Below are 20,896 nucleotides of genomic sequence, written 5' to 3' on the forward strand. Positions count from 1 at the left end.
AGAGAGACAAGTGGTAGAAAATGGATAGATGGATTCAGGATAGAGATGTCCGATAATATCGGCCTGCCGATTGTAAGTGTATCTTGTGTTTTTTATGTTGATTTAATAAAAAAAATAAATAAAAAAAAAACACGATACCAATAATATCGTAAATTATCGGTATCGTTTTTTTTTATTATCGGTATCGTGTGTTTTTTTTTTTTTATTAAATCAACATAGACAACACAAGATACACTTACAATTAGTGCACCAACCCAAAAAACCTCCCTCCCCAATTCACACTCATTCACACAAAAGGGTTGTTTCTTTCTGTTATTAATATTCTGGTTCTTACATTATATATCAATATAGATCAATACAGTCTGCAAGGGATACAGTCCATAAGCACACATGATTGTGCGTGCTGCTGATCCACTAATAGTACTAACCTTTAACAGTTGATTTTACTCATTTTCAATAATTACTAGTTTCTATGTACCGTATTTTTCCGAGTATAAGTCGCACCGGAGTATAAGTCGCACCTGCCGAAAATGCATAATAAAGAAGGAAAAAAACATTATGCAACTTTCATAAACTATGAAAAAAACTGCGACTTATAGTCCGAAAAATACAGGTAACTGTTTTTATATTGTTTTACTTTCTTTTTTATTCAATAACTTTTTTTAAATTTATTTACCGGTATCTTATTTTATTAATTAAAAAAAAAAAGCACCTTATCTTCACCATACCTGGTTGTCCAAATTAGGCATAATAATGTGTTAATTCCACGACTGCATATATCGGTTGATATCGGTATCGGTTGATATCGGTATCGGTAATTAAAGAGTTGGACAATATCGGAATATCAGATATCGGCAAAAAGCCATTATCGGACATCCCTAATTAAGGAATTCTCAAGTAGCTATTCAGTTTACTTGTATTTCCCACGGGGTACAGTTTTTTTTGGGGGGGGGAGACTTTCATACCTCCACCAAAGAGGTTACTGTATGTTTTCGCCGGGGTTTGTTTGTGTGTTTGTTACCAACAGGGGCGCCGAAAAGGGGGGGGTAAAGGAGACGGATTCTAGGGGCCCATGATGGAGGGGGGCCCAGAGAGGCCCCTAATCATGATGAAATTATAATACAGAAAAAATAATGACACTGTGTTGGGGGCCCTGTAAAGATTCTTTTCATGGGGCCCAAAATCCCTAGCGGCGCCCCTGGTTACCAGCATAACAGTTATGGGCTTGTTTTGATACAATTTTCAGGAAATGTCCACAGATACAATCACATATACTATCTTGTGCTCCAACGACATTCTACGCGACAAAACAGATTAAAACTTGGGAAAACATGGAGGCCTACAATTTCTTTGTGTGCGGCTGGGTCAAGAAAGTTGGTATAAAGTAAGGTTGTATTTCATAATTCAACTTTGCGTCTTGCGTCAATATAAACAAATTAGCACCTCGACACTAGTGGCTGCATCCATTTAACAAACGAACAATTACTGAATCATCAACATTTTGTCTTGTTACTATATGTAGTCTGACACATTTGTGTACAAAATAAACAAGATGGGAGACATAGAAGCACCTTTCCTGACAAAGTATTCATGACCCCGATTTTCTGGTTTCTGTTTGTTAAAATAAATACAAACAATATCAAGATATATTTCAATGGGAAATACTAAAGGAGTAAAGTATATTAAAAATGTATCAAACAAACTTTTAACAAAGTTGTCACTGCAAACTCTTGCGTTCTTCAGCTCTGCTACTAGACTGTGTGCCACATTTGTCGTCGTCTTTCGTAAAACCATACACTCTTCCGCCCTTTTTAATTTCCTCTCAATGAACTCTGAAGACATGTTAATCCTTTTTGCATTTTGAACGGTCCGTACAGCCAAAAACAACGCAAGCATATGGGCATTTTCTTTGAGAAAGGCTAAATGGCGGCTAGCACGCATTGAGCATTTATTGAGAGTATTATGTGTTTTTCTTTAATTTGCTTGTTTCACTGTCTTTCAGTTAAATACCCAAACAACCTGACTGTATTGTTAAGTGTTGCTCTCAGATTACCAGGGTAAAACTAAGAGATTTAAACTTCTTCTGCAATCAGCTAATCCTCCGAAAAGCAAAGAGCATTTTAGCCTCCCCGAGCCACGTCTTGCGGGTTAATTCTCTCTGTTGCCTTCAGGGCGACGTTATGCCCTTTCTTTGTGTAAAACAAATCCATCCATCCATCCATTTTCTACCGCTTATTCCCTTCGGGGTCGCGGGGGGCGCTGGAGCCTATCTCAGCTACAATCGGGCGGAAGGCGGGGTACACCCTGGACAAGTCGCCACCTCATACCAGGGCCACAAATCGCTTTTCCAAATCATTCGTCCCCTCTGCACTCAGATTCTTTAAACTTTTAAATTCTTCTGTGTTGTATTGTTGTACTGTTTATGTATTTATTAACTAATTATTTATTGTTGGCCATGTGTAGGCTTTGCGAACCACTACAACAACCTGCTGCTCAAAATAAATTGCCCTTCGAGGGATTAATAAAGTTGTTTGAATTGAATTGAATTGAGAACAGACGCTGCTTAACCCCTACACATAATAAATGAGCCAGACGTGACGTCATTAAAATCCAAGCAATTAAAGCTATGCTAGCTGAGTTCACCTACGTGAATCTTCAGCCCGGAGGTTGGGTCTTGGGCACAGTTGGGTGTTCCAACAGGACAATGACTCCAAACACACCTCAAAAGTGGTAAAGGAATGGCTAAATCAGGCTAGAATTAAGGTTTTAGAATGGCCTTCCCAAAGACTTAAACGAAGAAACAAGTCCATGTCAGAAAACCAACAAATTTAGCTGAAGTGCACCAATCTTGTCAAGAAGAGTGGTCAAAAATTCAACCAGAAGCTTGCCAGAAGCTTGTGGATGGCTACCAAAAGCGCCTTATTGCAGTGAAACTTGCCAAGGGACATGTAACCAAATACTGTATTAACATTGCTGTATGTATACTTTTGACCCAGCAGATTTGGTCACATTTTCAGTAGACCCATAATAAATTCATAAAAGAACCAAACTTCATGAATGTTTTTTGTGACCAACAAGTATGTGCAAAATAAGAGTTGTAGAAATTATTAGAAACTCAAGACAGTCATGACATTATGTTCTTTACAAGTGTATGTAAACTTTTGACCACAACTGTATTTGGTGAATACAGTAGTGCTTAATTTGGCCACATAAATGTAAACTTTTCAATATTATCATTGTCAAATGCTTTCAATTGTGTCTATACAAACAATTTTATGTTTTTGACTACCGGTGTATATATAATAGCTATCTGCAGTAGGACACGGGCAACAAAATTGTTTTAAGTTGCAATAAAAAGCATTAAATTGGCTCTACTGACACCTGTAGAAACCCTGTTCTTGCCCTGAGGCAGGCATTGGTCATCACTTACAGTACTGTAGATTCTTGAAGAAGGAAAACATCATTATCATAAATGATTTTATTTTGCAAAAATGTGAGGTTGATTACTTTCTGAATGTATTTTTTGTTTTAGACCCACATTATGTTTGCCATGCAAAATAGACCTACCGGTATGTCTGCTGCAGAGCTCTGCTTAGTAACCTGAGAGTCCAACTGTTAAACATGTGTGGTCATCTCTTTCTCCTGCCCCAGGTGGGTTGTTATGCCTCCATGAATAAGAAGATCTATGCCATGGGTGGAGGTTCCTATGGGAAACTGTTTGATTCGGTCGAATGCTTTGACACCAAAACCCAGCAGTGGACAGGCCTTTGTCCTCTCAAGGAGAGAAGGTAACTATCTAGTCCAGGAGAGAAGGTAACTACCTCGTCCGAGGGTCTTAAACTTGCAGTCCTCAGGACCAGATTTTGTAGCCCTCTTCTTAAAATGGTAAATGGTAAATGGGTTGTACTTTTATAGCGCTTTTCTACCTTTTTTAAGGAACTCAAAGCGCTTTGACACTATTTCCACATTCACCCATTCACACACACACATTCACACACTGATGGCGGGAGCTGCCATGCACGGCGCTAACCAGGCCCTTCATAGTTTAGTGTAATTACAGTCCGCGTACCCTGGGCAGATAATGCTTGAATAAATGTACTATGGCATTCTTGAATCCCATTTAAAAATAACCCAAAATAACAATAACTTTGCAAACACAAAAAATACTCAACAAACACACGTTGGGCAACACAAAGTGCAACTAACTTCAAGCAAGCTGGAGTGTCTCTGACCATCTCCTGGAGAACTAAACTATCAAAATATACCATTTTACATTCAGTGTAACATTTAGAAGGACTTAAAAGACCTATAGCGTCCAGATGATCGAAATTTTACTAACAATTTCTCAGAATGCATTTTTTGCTTCTCTAAAAGAATCTGGCTGTCATTCATCATAGTATCTATTAGTTTTGTAGTAATCGGTAGATAACTAACTGTACTTGGAACTAGGGCTGGGCGATATATCAATAGACGCGATGTATCGCGGGTTTCTGTGCGATATAGAAAATGACTATATCGTGATATTCGAATATACGTTCTCACGCTGTTGCTTTTAGCTGCTGGTATTACACTACAGGCTCTCCTCACTCCTTCCTGTGTCTCCTTCTCACAGACAGACAAGTGCACCTTCTTACACACGTCACATACTGTCACGACATACGTCACATACGTATACGCCCTCGCGCAGCAAAGAGGTAGCAGCATGGTAACGTTAGCTGTGATGCTAGCGCAGCCGTGCAAGTGGTAATACGAGAGAGAGAAGATGCGAATCTGGTAACAAATGAAGGAATAATTAATTCTCCCAAAAAACAGCAGGGGGTCCATCGTCTGGCGGTGGTTTGGCTTCAAGTGGGAATATGTCGAACAGACAACCGTAATTTGTCAAGTGTGGGGCAAAAGCGTTGCTATAAAAAGTAGCATTACTGCTAATATGTAGCATCATTTGAAAAGTCACCTGCTAGAGAATGAAGAGTGCTTACTCCGCATGTCAACATCTCCGTTCGGTGCCACATTATCAAAATGCCGAGGCAAACATTTCCAGATCAACACCATATGAAAAAAATAGTGATTTTTTTAGTTGTGATTTCCTTCTCTGCATGAAAGTTTTAAAGTAGCATATATTAATGCAGTATGAAGAAGAATGTTTTAATGTAGACACATAGAATCATCATACTGCAGTGATTATATGCATCAAGTGTTCATTCAAGGCTAAGGCAAAATATTGCGATATATATCGTGTATCGCGATATGGCCTTAAAATATCGCGATATTAAAAAAAGGCCATATCGCCCAGTCCTACTTGGAACACTCCCTTTCCATCGCCAGACTCGATATGGCACCACCTCTTAATGTGACGTCATCCACAGAACTGGAGCCCATTTCCCCCCGCATAGACAGTGTGGAATAAAGCATGTTTAACTATTGTTTTGATCACTTAATTGCATATTTTTGTCACCCTGGTCCATGATTACTTGAAAATGTATATAATTAACATTATGAGCAAAACAGAAAAGAAAAAAAAGGCAATTTCCGGACCTCACGGCTCTTCCATCTCCTGTTTCATAGCCACCATGGCCTGTGTTCCCTCATGCTCTCTTAGCATTTCCTCAAGCATTTTGGGGGAAACATCAGTAGAAGAGGGCGCACAATAGAATACTAGCGGCTTAGCTTCTTTTCTCTCATTTTTCAGTGCCATGTCTGCTCGTCTTTCTCCATTTTTCTGTAGGTTCTGACTCAGTCTTTCTCCCCTCAAGAGTGCTCGTGATTTTGGGGATCACATTTGGCTTGAGTCTTTTTAAAATGTTCTAACCAAACTTTGACTAAAACCCTTATTCTTCAAAGTCAGACTCATTAAAATGATCGCTGCTAATTACACCCCTCTCGCTTGTCTGTCCCAATTTGACTGTAGAGGTCCATACTTTACTCATATTCTCATAATTTTGAAATGTATGTAGCCTGACCCCTTTTTAGTTGTATTGCTACAACCTGCAGCAATGCATCTGGCCGAAATATTTGATCATTCCTTCACATTGCGATTCGGGATCAAGATGCTACCAAAACACAAACTACTACATGATATGAAATTGCCTCAATTCTCTAGGTGACGCCAGCAGGCTGATAGGCCCTCTTACATTTTTTAGCTAAAAGTGAGCATTTCAAAATGGGCTGAAACTTGTTAGAAAACAAGCCTAAAATCTCTACTATGTCTACCGGTACTTTGGGGTGAATTTTACCTTTAGACATCATTTGTAGGTCCAGAACTATGAAATGAGTGCCAATGTTGTCAAAATTAGATGGGCCCCTTAAAAGGCCTACTGAAATGAATTTTTTTTATTTAAACGGGGATAGCAGATCCATTCTATGTGTCATACTTGATCATTTCGTGATATTGCCATATTGTTGCTGAAAAGATTTAGTAGAGAACATTGACGATAAAGTTCGCAACTTTTGGTCGCTGATAAAAAAAAGCCTTGCCTGTACCGGAAGTAGCGTGACGTCACAAGTTGAAAGTCTCCTCACATTTCCCCATTGTTTAAACCAGCAGCGAGAGCGATTCGGACCGAGAAAGCGACGATTACCCAGAGGTGGGTAGAGTAGCCAGAAATTGTACTCAAGTAAGTGTACTGTTACTTTAGAGATTTATTACTCAAGTAAAAGTAAGGAGTAGTCACCCAAATATTTACTTGAGTAAAAGTAAAAAGTATGTTGTGAAAAAACTACTCAAGTACTGAGTAACTGATGAGTAACATACACACACATATCATATATATATATATATATATATATATATATATATATATATATATATATATATATATATATACACACACATTTATATATATATATACATATATATATATACATACACATTTATTTATATATATATATATTAAGGCTGCAGCTAACGATTATTTTTCTATCGATTAATCTATAGATTATTTTTTCGATTAATCGGTTAATCTATAGATTATTTTTTCGATTAATCTATAGATTATTTTTCCTTTTACCGATTATTTTTTTTATTTAAAATGAAGATGAAAAAATAAATGTAGGCCAGTTTTTTCAAAAGGCATGGCTTTTATTTACAAAAAAAAAAGTATGGCCACTCAGTCAACATTGACAACAACATGACAAAATATTCTGTAACAATGTAAACATTTAACAAAATTAAAAGTAGCTTATTTGCTTTTAATGTGCAAATATAAAAGTAAACATCCAGTGCAAATCTTAATATTCTGCAATAGTATAAGCATTTCAAAAGTAAAAGTATTGCTTATTTTGCTTTAAAATGTGCAAAAATAAAGATAAACATCCAATTCAAAAAAGTGCAAAACGGAAATATTCTGTAACAACAGTGTAAACATTTCAACAAAAGTAAAAGTATTGCTTATTTGCTAAAATGTGCAAAAATAAAGATAAACATCCAATACAAAAAAGTGCAAAACGAAATATTCTGTAACAACAGTGTAAACATTTCAACAAAAGTAAAACTTTTGCTTATTTTACTTAATAACACAACAATGATAGTATGATTAAAGTGAAAGTTAATTGTTCGTTTGTACATAGTATACGTAATTGTTAATGTTGTAAAAGGTATTTGCACAACTAATTAACGTTAGCGTTAAAGAGGAGCGCGTCTTTGTAAACACTGAACAGGCACGCCAAACACTCCTCTCAGAGCGAAACGGTGCTTTAGTTTATGAATTTACAACGCAGATACAAATGACACATTCATGTTTTTGTGTAATGATGACAACGTATACTCACGCGGACGATTGACTAGTTGATGGTGATGGCAAGAACGCTGCCGTTGTGCTGCTATGATAGGCCATTTCCGCTCGACACAGTGTGCATACAACAACATTATTAGCAGAGGTGGGTAGAGTAGCCAGAAATTGTACTCAAGTAAGAGTACTGTTACTTTAGAGATTTATTACTCAAGTAAAAGTAAGGAGTAGTCACCCAAATATTTACTTGAGTAAAAGTAAAAAGTATGTTGTGAAAAAACTACTCAAGTACTGAGTAACATACACACACATATCATACATATATATATATATATATATATATGTGTATATATATATACACACACACACACACACACACACACACACACATATATATATATATATATATATATATATATATATATATATATATATATATATATATATATATATATATATATATATATATATATATATATATATATATACATACATTGATATATACAGTATATAATTTATATTTATTTATTTTGCCGTTTTTGTTTACATGTTAAAGGTGTTTTAATAATTATACATGCATGTTTAACATATAGATTCCTTTCTTTCATGAAGACAAGAATATAAGTTGGTGTATTACCTGATTCTGATGACTTGCATTGATTGTAATCAGGAAGCAGTGCTGGTAACGTCCACGTTTTCAAATGGAGGAGAAAAAAAGTTCCTCCTTTCTGTCTAATACCACATGAAAGTGGTTGTTATTTGGCATCTTATTTGTCCACCTTCCATATTCGTTTTTATACCCTTTACAAGAAATACATTGGCGGCAAACTCCGTAGCTTGCTAGCTTGTTTGCGCTGGCTTTCGGAGACTCTTATTTTGAAAGCGCAGGCGCGATGGAGCGGGACTTTTATTGTGAAGAAAGGAACTGTGCAGTCAGTCTTTACGGTTGAAATAAAAAAAGGGTCTTTTTTCCTTCACACTTTTGATTGATTGATTGGAACTTTTATTAGTAGATTGCACAGTACAGTGCATATTCCGTACAATTGACCACTAAATGGTAACACCCGAAGTTAGCTCGGAGCCAGTCAGGTCATGTGACCCCTGGCTCTGTTTGATTGGTCCAACGTCACCAGTGACTGCATCTGATTGGTGGAACGAAGTGAAACGTCACCAGTAAGGCAGGCACTTTGAAGGTCTGTCTGACAGACCAAAACAAACAAAGCGTGCATTAACAGATCGATAAAAATTAGTAGCGAGCTGAATGTAGATAAAAGTAGCGGAGTAAAAGTAGCGTTTCTTCTTAGGCCGTTTATTGAAATACTCCCACACTTTTGACGACTTTTGGCGTGCTTTTTTCCCCTCGCTCGCACCGCTCGCATCGTCTGCTTTGCGCTCCGCCATGACGGTAGTGTGACGTAAATATGCGACGCGTCGACGAACAAAAACGTCCTCGACGTATTTACGTAACCGATGACGTCGACGCGTCGTTTCAGCCCTAATATATATATATATATATATATATATATATATATATACAGTACGGTATATAATTTATATTTATTTATTTTGCCGTTTTTGTTTACATGTTAAAGGTGTTTTAATGAATATACATGCATGTTTAACACATATAGATTCCTTTCTTTCATGAAGACAAGAATATAAGTTGGTGTATTACCTGATTCTGATGACTTGCATTGATTGGAATCAGACAGTAGTGCTGATAGCGTCCACGTTTTCAAATGGAGGAGAAAAAAGTTCCTCCTTTCTGTCTAATACCACATGAAAGTGGTTGATTTTTGGCATCTTATTTGTCCAGCTTCCATATTCGTTTTTATACACTTTACAAGAAATACATTGGCGGCAAACTCCGTAGCTTGCTAGCTTGTTTGCGCTGGCTTTCGGAGACTCTTGTTTTGAAAGCGCAGGCGCGATGGAGCGGCACTTTTATTGTGAAGACAGGAACTGTGCAGTCAGTCTTTAGGCTTTTGACGGGATGTACGGTTGAAATAAAAGGGTCTTTTTTCCTTCACACTTTTGATTGATTGATTGAAACTTTTATTGGTAGATTGCACAGTACAGTATATATTCCGTACAATTGACCACTAAATGGTAACACCCCAATAAGTTTTTCAACTTGTTTAAGTCAGGTCATGTGACCGCCTGGCTCTGTTTGATTGGTCCAACGTCACCAGTGACTGCATCTGATTGGTGGAACGGAGTGAACGTCACCAGTGAAACGCAGGCACTATGAAGGTCTGTCTGACAGACCAAAACAAACAAAGCGTGCATTAACAGATCGATAAAAAATAGTAGCGAGCTGAATGTAGATAAAAGTAGCGGAGTAAAAGTAGCGGAGTAAAAGTAGCGTTTCTTCTCTATAAATATACTCAAGTAAAAGTATGTTGCAATAAAACTACTCTTAGAAGTACAATTTATCCCAAAAGTTACTCAAGTAGATGTAACGGAGTAAATGTAGCGCGTTACTACCCACCTCTGCGATTACCCCATTAATTTGAGCGAGGATAAAAGATTTGTGGATGAAAAACGTGAGAGTGAAGGACTAGAGTGCAGTGCAGGACGTATCTTTTTTCGCTCTGACCGTAACTTAGGTACAAGGGCTCATTGGATTCCACACTCTCTCCTTTTTCTATTGTGGATCACGGATTTGTATTTTAAACCACCTCGGATACTATATCCTCTTGAAAATGAGAGTCGAGAACGCGAAATGGACATTCACAGTGACTTTTATCTCCACGACAATACATCGGTGAAGCACTTTAGCTACGAAGCTAACGTGATAGCATCGTGCTTAACTGCAGATAGAAACAAAAGAAATAAGCCCCTGACTGGAAGGATAGACAGAAGATCAACAATACTACCAAACTCTGGACCTGTAACCACACGGTTAATGCTGTACCGCCTGACGAAGCCTAGCAATGCTGTTGCTAACGACGCCATTGAAGCTAACTTAGCTACGGGACCTTGATAGAACTATGCTAATAAGATTAGCTCTCCACCTACGCCAGCTCTCATCTGCTCATCAACACCAGTGCTCACCAGCGTTCCAGCGATCGACGGCGCGACGAAGGACTTCACCCGATCATCGATGCGGTCTGCGACTAGCGTCGGATAGCGCGTCTGCTATCCAAGTCAAAGTCCTCCTGGTTGTGTTGCTGTAGCCAGTCGCTAATACACCGATCGCACCTACAGGTTTCTTCTTTGCAGTCTCCATTGTTCATTAAACAAATTGCAAAAGATTCACCAACACAGATGTCCAGAGTACTGTGGAATTTAGCGATGAAAAAAGACGATTTAAGCTGGCGACCGACCTATTACAAAATGTCTGATTCAACTACTGACGTCACGCGCATACGTCATCATACCTAGACGTTTTCAACCGAAAGTTTCCCGGGAAATTTAAAATTGCACTTTATAAGTTAACCCGGCCGGATTGGCATGTGTTGCAATGTTAAGATTTCATCATTGATATATAAACTATCAGACTGCGTGGTCGGTAGTAGTGGGTTTCAGTAGGCCTTTAAGACCTAACATAGCTGAGGGTCACTGTAGCTGCTGGTAGAAGTAGTTGACAAATTTAGTTATGTGGTTAAAACATGATACTGAAGTGAATACTTTGAGCTGCCCAGCCTCATCCTTACTTTGCCTCCAGTGGCCCCTAAATAAAATAATTTTAAACCCTTGATCTAGTCATTTAGGTTTGCAGTTTTGTCAGAGGGAGCTTGTTCTAGTGACTGTAACTAATACTTAAATCGTATTTGTCTTGTTTTGTGTGACTTTATTTTTTAACATTAAAGGCATTTCCTTTACTTGGTGAAGTTAGTGTGAAATACCATCATAACGTCTGCTATTTACTGTATGTATGCTGTCCATGCACAACAGGAAATTAACCCAGCTAAGTGGTCAGCATTTTGCCATTCAGTTTTGGTTTCAGTTTTACTATTTTTTACAGCCACTCCATCATACATACATACATACATGATACAGGTACCGTATTTTTCGGAGTATAAGTCGCACCGGAGTATAAGTCGCACCCGCCGAAAATGCATAATAAAGAAGGAAAAAAACATATATACCGGTAAGTCGCACTGGAGCCCGGCCAAACTATGAAAAAAACTGCGACTTATAGTCCGAAAAATACGGTAGTTGTTAAGTCACACTGTTTATTTTGTTAGTGATAAGTACAGTAGTAGCAGAATATTGCAGAAAAAAATGTGCTGTTTTGCGTAACCTTACAGGAGCTGCAATATCACAAGTTTAAATTACCTGCTTTTCTGTCATACTTTTTAATCAAGTAAAGCATAATTTCTTCCTACACCACATGACATGATGATGGCTCTGAGTTGATGCTACTTCCGTCGCACATAATCATGAAGCTAAAACGTAAATCTTTTCTGGTAAGGTTTGGTTCAGTGGCCTGTGGTGTTGGTAAGGAGCTCTACGTGTTTGGTGGAGTGAGAAGTCAAGAGAACGACAACCCAGGACAACGTCATATGATGACCTGCAAGTCAGAGTTTTACCATGATGAAATGAGGAGGTTTGTATTTACTGTTTTGATGAATATGGTTCAGGTTTAGATTAACTACTTAAACTATTTTGTGTGCAAGTATGCTTCTGAGGTAAATAACATTGAAAAAAAGAACAAGAAGCACAGCTTATTTAATATTAGCCATTTTCCATATCTCAGCAATTACTAATCATTTTTTGTGTTAAACATGTGGACAATATTTATGTGCTTAAATGCAATTAATGTCTTTACATCTTGTCATGAAATGGTTTCATTGCCTGTGTTTAAGTAAGGAGAATATAATACAAATTGCGTTAAAAAATACAAATATATGTGAATAATAGGAACAATGTAGAAGTGAGTAATAAGAATAAATTAAATATGAAATAGTAACCATCAGAAAATTAGATGAATTGTAATTTATTAAAATAGGATGAATAAATAAAACATTTTTTTTTACGTTTAAAGGAATGTAGCTTTTGCATTTTTTAAGTGAAAAGAGAAGAAAAATAAAGTGTTCAAAAATATAATGTTTAAAAAAGAGTGATAAAATAAGAATAAAAAGAAGTGAATAAATACAAGAAATACATAAAGAGAAATGATATGCATTGCAATGAGTATAAAGTTGTTGTTTTTTTTAATTTACGAAATAACTTTTCTCCAATTATTGCTTAAGACTATTAAATAAATAAATAGTTGCAATGAATAAAAAGTTGTTTTTTTAAAAATACGAAATAACTTTTATCCAATTATTGCTTAAGACTATTAAATAAATAAGTAGTTGTTAAAATTCCATCCATCCATCTATTTTCTACCGCTTGTCCCTTTTGGGGTCGCGGGGGGGTGCTGGAGCCTATATCTATATCAGTTGTTAAAATTGACATGTAATAATTAATACATATAATAATTTAGTAAATTAAAAGGTTAAAATAAATATAGAAATAATGTTTTAAAAACTGACAGAATATAGCCTTAGGGTTTGGAATTTAGAAGAAAATGAAAAAATATAAAGTGTGGAAAAAATAGGAATAAATGTTTAAAATAAACAGAGAAAACATTTAATCAGGAAAAAATCCTTTATATTGTTGTGTTGTTATTTATTGCATGGGGCTATTTTACAAAATGCTTATAAAAGTCGTAGAAATGTTTTCAGTGTTTTTTAAAACTACATATTTTAAAAGATAATCTTTATTAGTATTTTGAAATTGACAAATGATCAAAAAGAATGGAACTTAAAGTGATGATTTTAATTAACATTTAAAACACTTACTTGTGGTCTAGATAATATGTATTGGATATGCTTTGGTAAAACCTTTGCTCCACGGTCACTTTTACAACCCGTTTTTTAAAATCTGTCTGCTAAGTGTTTAATTCTGGAGGTGTTCCGAGATTGCAAATGAAACCACACCCTACACTTTCCAAGAGTATCATCACTTATCTTTTTTTTTTTTAAATGTTTGTTTATTGAATATTTGACATAAATTATTGCCAGAAATACAACCCAATGCATGTCAAATGTGCCCCTTGATGAAACTCGACGACAAGCCCATGCTGGATCGGGCCCACCGCACCTATTATGATATAAAAAAAGTCACATTCCCGTGGAGCCACTGCTAAACACATCCTACACCATCACTGCTCAGCAGCACCCCCTCATCATTTATCCTTTTTAAATATATATCATCCCCTTATGGATGTCACCACTATTTTTTTTCCTGAAGAGACTAACCCTCAGAAAGCAACTCAAAGATGGTCTGTAAAATATAACCTATGCAAACGTTTGACCAACGGACCACCATTACATTATTTGTAGACCACAAGGAAGTGTTTTAAATGTAGATAAAAAAATAATAGTTTAACCCTTAATAACTTATACATTCAACTGGGATAGGCTTCAGCTCTCCCTTGAAAAGAATAAGTGTTTAAGAATGAATGAATGAATATAAATATACAAACCCCGTTTCCTAATGAGTTGGGAAATTGTGTTAGATGTAAATATAAACAGAATACAATGATTTGCAAATCCTTTTCAACCCATATTCAATCGAATGCACTACAAAGACAACATATTTGATGTTCAAACTCATAAACTTAATTTTTTTTTGCAAATAATAATTAACTTAGAATTGGCTGCAACACGTGCCAAAGTAGTTGGGAAAGGGCATGTTCACCACTGTGTTACATGGCCTTTCCTTTTAACAACACTCAGTAAACGTTTGGGAACTGAGGAGACACATTTTTTAACCTTCTCAGGTGGAATTCTTTCCCATTTTTGCTTGATGTACAGCTTAAGTTGTTCAACAGTCCGGGGGTCTCCGTTGTGGTATTTTAGGCTTCATAATGTGCCACACATTTTCAATGGGAGACAGGTCTGGACTACAGGCAGGCCAGTCTAGTACCCGTACTCTTTTACTATGAAGCCACGTTGATGTAACACGTGGCTTGGCATTGACTTGCTGAAATAAGCAGGGGCGTCCATGGTAACGTTGCTTGGATGGCAACATATGTTGCTCCAAAACCTGTATGTACCTTTCAGCATTAATGGCGCCTTCACAGATGTGTAAGTTACCCATGCCTTGGGCACTAATACACCCCCATACCATCACAGATGCTGGCTTTTCAACTTTGCGCCTATAACAATCCGGATGGTTCTTTTCCTCTTTGGTCCAGAGGACACGACGTCCACAGTTTCCAAAAACAATTTAAAATGTGGACTCGTCAGACCACAGAACAATTTTCCACTTTGTATCAGTCCATCTTAGATGAGCTCAGGCCCAGCAAAGCCGACGGCGTTTCTGGGTGTTGTTGATAAACGGTTTTTGCCTTGCATAGGAGAGTTTTAACTTGCACTTACAGATGTAGCGACCAACTGTAGTTACTGACAGTGGGTTTCTGAAGTGTTCCTGAGCCCATGTGGTGATATCCTTTACCAGAGGTGTGGACTCGAGTCACATGACTTGGACTCGAGTCAGACTCGAGTCATGAATTTGATGACTTTAGACTCGACTTGACAAAATGTAAAAAGACTTGCAACTCGACTTAGACTTTAACATCAATGACTTGTGACTTCACTTGGACTTGAGCCTTTTGAATTGACATGACTTGACATGACTTGCTACTTTCCCCAAAACCCAAAGATGAAAAAGTTATTCAGGAGCGCTCCGTATTTTTCATTGTGTACTTGTCTATCAGCGTTGCGTGTGTCAGCTGGTGTGGTCTCAGTACAACAGCCAATCAAATTAGATCTACTTTGTTTTCATCACACAGCATTCATCCAATCAAATTGCAGGACAACCAACGAAGAAGACATGTCCAAACCACACGCCAGTGAACAAAAAATGATACCTAAAATAATTTTGTTTGGGTATAAAAATTACGAGGTGGTCAACACAAAACGGTTTGCAGTATGCAACACATGCGGTTCGAAAATTACTGATGGAGAGGCAACAACTTCCAACTTCGTCCGGCATTTGAAGTTGCACAAAGAAGGGTAAGTTTTGAATGTAAGATAACGTTTATTGGCTAAGTAACGTGACTTATTTGCTGTGTAGTTAAATCAGTGAGGCTGTAAACTCACTGCTAACGTTATAACGTTATTGCAAACACGGGAATCTGTTGCAGTTCACTACCTTATTCATACTTTTTGTTCAGTGATTTTTTTCAAGCAGGGTTACGTTAGTCAATATATCACACGTAACGTTAGACGGCAGCACCGCGTATTTTAGCCACCTAAAAAAAGACAAAAATAGTAAAATAAAGGTCAGTTAAAATGTATACTATATTATGAATATGTGTACCGTTTTAGCTAGCTTTCTGACATACTGTTGGTTGTTTACCTCAGTGGTCCCCAACCACCGGGCCGCGGCCCGGTACTGGTCCGTGGATCGATTGGTATCGGGCCGCACAAGAATTTTTTAATTTTTTTTTCTTTTTTTAATTAAATCAACATAAAAAACACAAGATACACTCACAAGTAGTGCACCAACCCAAAACAACTCTCTCCCCCCTTTTGTTCTGGGCATTGAACATGAAGACTCTTCCTTCACTGTTCCGAGTGGCCATGAGAGTCTTGGCAGTGCCTGCCTCCAGTGCTCCAGTGGAGCGAGTTTTCAGCCATGGTGGCATCATACTACGCCCCCATCGTGCACAAATGACTGACAGACTCTTGGCTAATTTGGTCTTTTGCAAATGCAATGCAGCGTAGGGCCCTGACATATAAAAAGTACAACTTTTTTGTTATGTTCACATATATGTCATGTTTTTTCAATGTTAACACTTTTGTACAAATAAGTACATTTGCACTTTATTTTTCAATGTGTTTGTTCTGTAAAGGAATGAGTTAATGTTTAAAATGACTGGTTAATAGTGCTATTATAAAGTGCAATGTCAGCACAATTTTTATTCCTGCAATTTAAAATGCACTTGTTTTAATAAATAAATACAGCGTTTGAAAAGCATACACAATCTGTGTTAATATATTAGTCTGTGGTTAAAAGGACTTGAAAGGACTCGAAACTCAAAATGCAGGACTTAGGACTTGACTTGAGACTTTCCAGTCTTGACTTTGGACTTGACTCGGGGCTTGCCTGTCTTGACTCGGGACTTGACTCGGACTTGAGGGCAAAGACTTGAGACTTACTTGTGACTTGCAAAACAATGACTTGGTCCCACCTCTGTCCTTTACACACTGATGTCGCTTGTTGATGCAGTACAGCCTGAGGGATCGAAGGTCACGGGCTTAGCTGCTTACGTGCAGTGATTTCCCCAAATTCTCTGAACCCTTTGATGATTTTACGGAGCGTAGATGGTGAAATCCCTAAATTCCTTGCAATAGCTGGTTGAGAAAGGTTTTTCTTAAACTGTTCAACAATTTGCTCACGCATTTGTTGACAAAGTGGTGACCCTCGCCCCATCCTTGTTTGTGAATGACTGAGCATTTCATGGAATCTACTTTTATATCCAATCATGGCACCCACCTGTTCCCAATTTGCCTGTTCACCTGTGGGATGTTCCAAATAAGTGTTTGATGAGCATTCCTCAACTTTATCAGTATTTATTGCCCCCTTTCCCAACTTCTTTGTCACGTGTTGCTGGCATCAAATTCTAAAGTTAATGATTATTTGCAAAAAAAAAAATGTTTATCAGTTTGAACATCAAATATGTTGTCTTTGTAGCATATTCAACTGAATATGGGTTAAAAATGATTTGCAAATCATTGTATTCCGTTTATATTTACATCTAACACAATTTCCCAACTCATATGGAAACGGGGTTTGTACAAGTTACAGCACAATTTTAAAACTGATGCTCAGAAGCAGTAATTGGAACTGCGTGTCCTTCTTGTGCAGGTGGATGTTCCTCGATGACCAAACCTTGTGTATTCAGACGAGCTCATCATTTGTCTACGGTGCTGTTCCCATCGGAGCCAGCATCTACGTAGTAGGAGACTTGGACACGGGTTAGTAGCAACTTTACCAGACACGTTCTAATAGGCAAAACATCTGAGTATGTTATGGGTTGCACAGGTGCAAGTTTCGACTACATTCGTGAGTTCCGCCGCAGCACAGGGACCTGGCATCGCACCAAGCCAATGTTAGCCAGTGACCTCTCCAAAACAACGTGTGCAGCCCTGCGCATTGCCAACTGCCGACTGTTCCGCCTTCAGCTGAGCCAAGGCATGTTTCGAATCAGAGTCTGAATTCAGGACGGCCACAGAAGCTGCTTCTTCACTTTTGCACACCGGTACTTTCTACTCATCTATGGTTTGGTTTTAGTCAATTTAGGAACACTGAAATACAGTATTTAAGTCGTTAGGTATGTGGCTTTTTACTCTTTATTTTAGGGAGACCATGTGACTGTGGGGCAGAATGACGATCACACTGTTATTTTTTGTAGGGTGATATTTAATTGAATGCTTCTTTTCTTTTTTTTTTTACCTGTGCCTGTTAGGGAACCCTGGACAATATACTGACTGCAGGCAATAAGATGCACACCCATAGGGGAATTGATCAAATTTTTACAGGCTGTTAATGTTGTGCAATGGACCATAATCATTTGGAAATTAACGTGGAACAAAAAAAAACAAACACTTGTAACATTTTCCGCTCACAGCTTCTTTTTTGTATTGGCCCTCGGCATATTCTATAGATAACATATTATTAATTGTAAATGTGATATATTGTCAGATATTCCACTAACTTGCTTTGTCACCTCAAGGCTTAGATGTTTTGCTCAGGTAGCTTATATTGTACAAAATGTATAATTTTTTGATTTACCTGTTATGTAAGATAATGGTTACATATACCGTATTTTTCGGACTATAAGTCGCAGTTTTTTTTCATAGTTTGGCCGGGGGTGCGACTTATACTCAAGAGCGACTTATGTGTGAAATTATTAACACATTAGCGTAAAATATCAAATAATATTATTTATCTCATTCACGTAAGAGACTAGACGTATAAGATTTCATGGGATTTAGCGATTAGGAGTGACAGATTGTTTGGTAAACATATAGCATGTTCTATATGTTATACGGTAGTTATTTGAATGACTCTTACCATAATATGTTACGTTAACATACCAGGCACGTTCTCAGTTGGTTATTTATGCGTCATATAACGTACACTTATTCAGCCTGTTGTTCACTATTCTTTATTTATTTTAAATTGCCTTTCAAATGTCTATTCTTGGTGTTGGGTTTTATCAAATAAATTTCCCCCCAAAATGCGACTTATACTCCAGTGCGACTTAGATATAGTTTTTCCCTTCTTTATTATGCATTTTCGGCAGGTGCGACTTATACTCCGGTGCGACTTATACTCCGAAAAATACGGTAATCACATTTGCGATGCTAACCTCAATTGTGAAAACCTCATTTGCTTTTGTCAGAAAGTTTTGTAGCATTGTGATAATTTTGTCAATCAAGTCTTAAAGGGGTCATTTATAATTGTTTTACTACATTTAAAACACTTCCTTGTTGTCTACATAACATGTAAAGATGGCGCTTTGGTTAAAATTTTGCATTCATTTTTTTACAGACCATCTTCAGGCTGTTATCTATATGTGTCTCTGAAAACAAGCCGTTCGTAGCGATAGTTTTTGCGGTAAACGTCCGTACCAACAAACACGATAAGTTAGAACTATACATTAATTTTTAATAGAAATGGAAACAGCGGATGTAAATGAGTACAGAATTTGACGCAAAGTGACAGGAAAGCGAAGAAGAATAAACTTCCGAACCGTGGAGATGAAAGTATCTCAAGGGTTAGTTTATTAGCTTTCTCTTTCAAAGCCTTTCTGTCCATGAAGCTCAAGTATGTATTGTTATTATGTCTGCCTCTCTATTTGAATATACCATTGTAAGTAGCGTGCGTATCTCATCGAAATGTAGTCCGGTTAAGTCAAGGATCGGCAACCCAAAATGTTGAAAGAGCCATATTGGACCAAAAATACAAAAAACAAATCTGTCTGGAGCCGCAAAAAATAAAAAGCCGTATATAGGTCTTATAATGAAGGCAACACATGACGTAAGTGTCTATATTAGCTCTAATAGCCTACTATCAAAATGACTATGTGTCGCAGGCTGAAGCAAATCTTTGTTGACAGAAATGTTGAAATGTAATATTTATTCTACACATTTTTACAACATTAGAAACCATTAGTAAATCACAGGATACTCAGAAGGTGAGATAACGCCTGGAAATTAATGGCGAATGGCTTTTAATGGCCAAAGGTATAGATGTGTCGTGTGTGTCCAAGTTAAAGGAAACGGCAGGCTGTCTTCTTTTAATAGATCTATTACAATCTTTGATAAGCTAGGTAATATTTGCTGTGGTCTGGAACAACATGGCACACAAACGAACAGAAATGCAGCCAATATTACATACAGATAATGCGTCATGAGACATGCAAAACTAAATGATATACAAAGAGGATAAAAGTAAAGGAAATTAAATGAGCTCAAATATACCTACAAACGAGGTATAATGATGCAATATGTACATACAGCTAGCCTAAATAGCATGTTAGCATTGATTAGCTTGCAGTCATGCACTGACCAAATATGCCTGATTAGCACGCCAACAAGTCAACAAAGCGCACTTTTGTGCATTCAAGCACAGCATAAAACGTTTGGTGGACAAAATGAGACAAAGAAGGAGTGGAAGATTTGACATGTAAACAAACTGTTGCGTCACAGTCCACACTATGATGAGTTCAAGAACCGACGAAATTAGTAGGACAAAATGATGTTCACCACATACTGTCATCAGTGAAGCATACACACAAACATATTAAACAGTGGGCTTTCTAACAATTGGGAAGGTTTGTGTCATGTTTGTCCTCAAACAAAAAACATACTAAAACAAAAAAATGATTTTTCCCCCATCTTTTCCATTTTCCTTTTTTTAAAATGCTCCAGGCAGCCACTAGGGCGGCACTAAAGAGCCGTGGGTTTCTGATCCCCGGGTTAAGCTAACGCTACATCGCTAACGTATCATTACATTTGTCAATCTACTGCTACTGGACTTACCGCTTCATTGTTTCCACATTTACTGTATATTGAAGGAACTGTCTCCACAACTACATTTTGTGAATTATTTGTGAATTATATTTATATAGCGCTTTTCTCTAGTGACTCAAAGCG

At 37.3% G+C, this 20,896-nt stretch overlaps 1 protein-coding gene across 1 annotated transcript in view; it reads left to right on the forward strand.

Moving 5' to 3' along the window:
• The window catches only part of gan (gigaxonin), a 30,471-nt gene extending 9,898 nt beyond the window's left edge, over window positions 1–20,573 (forward strand). Inside the window, exons 11-14 of the mRNA XM_061969773.2 lie at window positions 3,652–3,788; window positions 12,148–12,282; window positions 17,601–17,710; window positions 17,778–20,573. Coding sequence (XP_061825757.2) covers window positions 3,652–3,788; window positions 12,148–12,282; window positions 17,601–17,710; window positions 17,778–17,950 — 555 coding nt within the window. The 3' untranslated portion in view covers window positions 17,951–20,573. The remainder of the gene's footprint in view (window positions 1–3,651; window positions 3,789–12,147; window positions 12,283–17,600; window positions 17,711–17,777) is intronic.
• Window positions 20,574–20,896: the final 323 nt, after the last annotated feature.

This window comes from Nerophis lumbriciformis, linkage group LG10 (assembly GCF_033978685.3).
Source record: "Nerophis lumbriciformis linkage group LG10, RoL_Nlum_v2.1, whole genome shotgun sequence".
Taxonomy (NCBI): domain Eukaryota; kingdom Metazoa; phylum Chordata; class Actinopteri; order Syngnathiformes; family Syngnathidae; genus Nerophis; species Nerophis lumbriciformis.